At 36.5% G+C, this 4,529-nt stretch overlaps 1 protein-coding gene across 1 annotated transcript in view; it reads right to left on the bottom strand.

Moving 5' to 3' along the window:
- The window catches only part of vwa8 (von Willebrand factor A domain containing 8), a 130,543-nt gene that overhangs the window by 125,417 nt on the left and 597 nt on the right, over window positions 1–4,529 (bottom strand). Inside the window, exon 3 of the mRNA XM_016231092.1 lies at window positions 4,303–4,413. Coding sequence (XP_016086578.1) covers window positions 4,303–4,413 — 111 coding nt within the window. The remainder of the gene's footprint in view (window positions 1–4,302; window positions 4,414–4,529) is intronic.

The raw sequence follows: 4,529 nt of genomic DNA on the forward strand, positions 1-4,529 counted from the left end.
AATAATTCAATATCAATATGTATCGCGATATATTTTTTTTTAAATAATGGTGATATGATTTTTAAACGCATTTCTGATATTTCGATATACATTATTCCCATACATTGGTTTATTTGTGGCGTTTGACTTCGTTGAATAAACATGAGCACGTACGTTTAAGATCAAAACGTGGCGCGGGTGTTTTACATTAATGTATCTCTGAAGGGAACCGACTGTCTTCAGAATTCATTAATTAAGTTTTGATGGCATTTTAATTTCATCTGATAAAGTAGCGTTCATGAGCGGAGCTGCTTTGATTACAGCCGTTACCGGGGAACCGCTGTTTCTGCCGCTCTCACAGTGCCTCCTGCTGGCAGAGATTCAGTTAGCATTTCCAATAATAAGCCCGTCTCCAGCAACATGTTTGTTGTTGCTCAATTTTTTTGTTTTCTGCAGCAACTCGGAGCACTTTTCATACTCTTTATCCTGGCACATTTGTTTCAAACTATAAGAATAAGCAGCCTACACTATCAGTCAAAGTTTTTTACCGCCATGTCATGAAAACGCTTCACAACGAAACACACAGCGCCGTCACGACATGGAGGCGGCGACATCAACAATACTACAGCGAGAATAAATGTTACGCCTTCTTTCTTAGCGTGAACATTTGGGCGGCATTACGCAAATCTTCCCACATCGTGACGTAGACGTGTTAGAACGAGCCGTTTTAGGTAGGTGTGGCTGACTCTTAACTTTTATAAAGAATATCTCTTTGGATTATTATATTAAGTCTTTGCAACTTTACAGATCTTCTTTATGCACCAAGAGCTTGTAACACTCCAAAGAGAAAGGAAAAATTTAAATCGCATCATATGACCCCTTTAAATAGTAAAAATATTTCAAAATGTTACTGTTTTTGCTGTATTTTCGATCAAATAAATGCAGGCTTGGTGAGCAGAGGAGAATTCTTTAAAAAAAACATGAATAATCTTATTGTTCAAAAACTTTTGACTGGTAATGTATGTTAGCCTATAATTGGAAGTTAAAGATATTAATATTAATAAGGCGAGTCTGAGATGTTTGTTTGACAGTGATTTCACATTTCTTGTTTGTATGAAGGCTAAATACAAATAAAAGATGAACATTAATTTATTTGTGCTGTTTTTTTATTTTTTCTAAAATATTATATAGTTTTATAGGAGGAGGTTTGATAGACTTGGCAAATTCATTTTTCATAAGTTTGTAGGTACAGACATCTGTTGTGGCCGTTCTTGGCAGTTTTTATTAGGCTTTTTTTAAATAGTGTTCATATCGATATCGGAATTATATCGTATCGACCGAAATTAAGAAATATATTGTGATATAAATTTTGCCCATATCGTTCAGCCCTAATCGACACAAGCCATTCTTAAGTCTCTAAGGAATGTGCTTAATAAAAGTGTTTGTCCTTAATATTTTATTATATGTAGTAACCATTAATGCAATAATCCATTTGTGGTTCTGTAATGTAAATGATGAGCAGACAGCAATCTTCAGCCATACATTCTCAATACAGCATGGCCTCTTGTAGCTAACTGCTTAAATTAGACACTATCGTATCGACTTTTGAACAGAGAAAACCTCTATGAATAGTTGATCATTCAGTCTAAAACATTTCCCATTCACACATAAAGGCTAGTCAACTGGGAGTCATTTGCCTGACACACAAAGCTTGTTATATAGGTCTGAAAATGAGCGCAGTGCCCAGGAGAGCCGTGAGCTGCTCTAGTTAACACCCAGCCCCCACATGCAGCCCACCTTTAAACAAGACGTCCACGTCTGCTGCCTATCCATCACTCCACACAGCTAAAACAAGCACAAGTGATGGAATCTGATGCAACACTGTAAGCTTGGACTCTGTGCATTAAATCTAAGCCAAAAGCTATTTAATACACAATTCATTATCAAAATGCTTTAGAATCAGGAGCACTGTACCTACAGACTCTGATCACAAAGGTTATGACCCCATATACCACTTAAACAGGCTCTTTCATTAGATATACGAGCAGAACAGAGGAGCTGTGACTAATAATTGAATACCTGGGAAGACAAAGCTGAATAAGTGGATATAATTTATCATCTGGGCTTCGGATGAAAAGAGAAGGATTTGCCAGATCCTGTGGGAATTCATCTCCATTTAGCATGAGACTGAGTAAAGGATGGACTCCTTGGTGAATGGAATGACACCCCATGGCTGAAGTAGACCCGGGAGACAGTTTTGTTCCCAGTAAATGCAATATAATATAACATAATATATGGGGAAACAGTCAAATAATAGTTCAGTAGTCACTATTTAAAAAAAAGACTCATTAGAATCAAGCATTCCAAATTATTGAGAAATAAATAAATAATAATTTAATTTTTTTTTTATAAATAATAAAAAAACTAAATCAAAAAATAAGATACATAATACATAAATTAAAAAGTAATAAAAAAAATTAAAAATGAGAATTCAGCTTAAATTTTCGTTTTTCATTCAGAGATAGAAAAATTATTATAAAACGGACAGTTCCGGTCCTTGATTCTGATTGGCTGAGCCACGTTCGAAGCTGTTGTAAATTACTCTACAAACATACACCTTTGTTTACGTTTGTCTGTTGCTCGGCAACCACTTTATTGCAACCAACTCTTTCTGAGAAACTACATTGTTTGGCTGAAGAATACTGTTTTTATTAATATCATTACACTTTATTTGCTCCGTTTTATTTTGTGAAACCTTACTAAGTATATGGAATAACCGTTTTATAAAAGCAATAAACCCCGTGAAGCCGAGGTTTACAGTGAATTTATAACTCCGCTTCGTGCCTACAACGCCCCTTAGCTGTTATAAATTCACTGTAAACCACAGCTTCTTGGAGCTTATTGCTTTAATAAACAGCTTGAATATTTGATTTCTACATGTGGGCGGGAATTAAACGCCCCTTTCTGCTGATTGGTCAGCCGAAGATCAAACCGTGCCATCATCAGTTCTTCCGCAGTATCACGCAGCAGAATAATAGTCCTCCACTGCTGCAGTTGTATTGATTCTTAACACATTTATTGCAACTACATGTCATCTTTTTTCATCAAACAAATAGGCTAATGAATAGCTCGACACAACTCATACAGGGGCAGAGTCTAGACAGGGCTTTCTTCTGTGTAGATATAAATTCTATTCTTTGCATCAGCTGGGCATGGCAGGGTATGATATGACAGATGTCTTAGCCGTCAAGTCTGTTTGTTTAATTAATTAATTTGTTTCAAAATAAATATTTTAAACACTAAGACAAAAAGGAAGGAATAATAAATTGGCTTGGGTATATATAGGCCTATAACGTTCACGCAAGAACTGTCATTTTGACCGACAACCGGAGAACAACCAATATTAAATAGCCTACTGTTAGAGTTATATAATGTAGTCTTGTGTTTTATTAAAATGTATTATAATTGATATCTCAAAATGATATGCGCTCGCCTCGCACACAGGACTGCAATGCAATGCCATTTCGGTTTGTTTCTCACCAGACTATACCTTCAGAATGCTTGGAATATTTGCCACGAGATGCATATAAACTCAATAAGCAGACAGATGCGACTACAGTCTAGCGCAGACCAGTATTGAAGTGCACAGGAAATAAGCAGCAGTCATATTCAAAGCAGTTTCAATTAATATTGAGTACTGATTGATGTTCACTTAGATTTTTTTTCCCATCGAGGGGAAATAACTTAATGCTCTGTCATTAAATAGTCGTATGGTAAAATGTATATTTTTATTCTCAATGTCATGCCTTGAGAAATAAGTCACTTTGGAATAAATCACAGTAGGCCTATGCATCATGATAAAAAAGCCACTTTACAGTCTGTAAAATACGGTAGGCTCTAGCAAATTATTTCTCGGACCCCCTATCACTTTAAGAACCGCTGGTCTACACAGAAGAAAGCCCTGTCTAGGCAATGCACCTGTTTGTTTGATGAAAAAAGATTAAATGTAGCTGCAATTAACGCGTTAAGAATCCGAAACTGCAGCAGTGGAGGACTATTATTCTGCTGCATGATACTGTGGAAGAACTGATGACGGCACAGTTTGATCTTCGGCTGACCAATCAGCAGAAAGGGGCGTTTAATTCCCGCCCACCTGTAGAAATCTAATATTCAAGCTGCTTATTAATTTTTCTATCCCTGAACGAAAAACGGAAATTTAAGCTGAATTCTCCTTTTTCTACTTTTAATGTTAAATCAAAAAACGAATGATACATGGATTTTTTTTTTTTGTAGAAGAGTGAAAGGTGAAAGAGCTCTACTTGCCTGGTCGATGTAAAAGGCAGTTCCAGACCGGATCTCTCTGCGCTGTTTGAGATCAGTCTCAGTAGTATCTCTGGACAGGGCAACATATTCCACTTCTCGCTTTGTTAATTCCTAGCAAACAAGAAAAAAAATTTAAAAAGAGAAAAGACGATAAAGGATATAGTTGCGTGTTTCACTTTGCAGAAATTGAGCAAGTATTGAGGGGGGGGGGGGGGTGGGGGGGGTAA

This window comes from Sinocyclocheilus grahami, unplaced genomic scaffold (genome assembly GCF_001515645.1).
Source record: "Sinocyclocheilus grahami isolate Dianchi unplaced genomic scaffold, SAMN03320097.WGS_v1.1 scaffold383.1, whole genome shotgun sequence".
NCBI classification, from domain to species: Eukaryota; Metazoa; Chordata; class Actinopteri; order Cypriniformes; family Cyprinidae; genus Sinocyclocheilus; species Sinocyclocheilus grahami.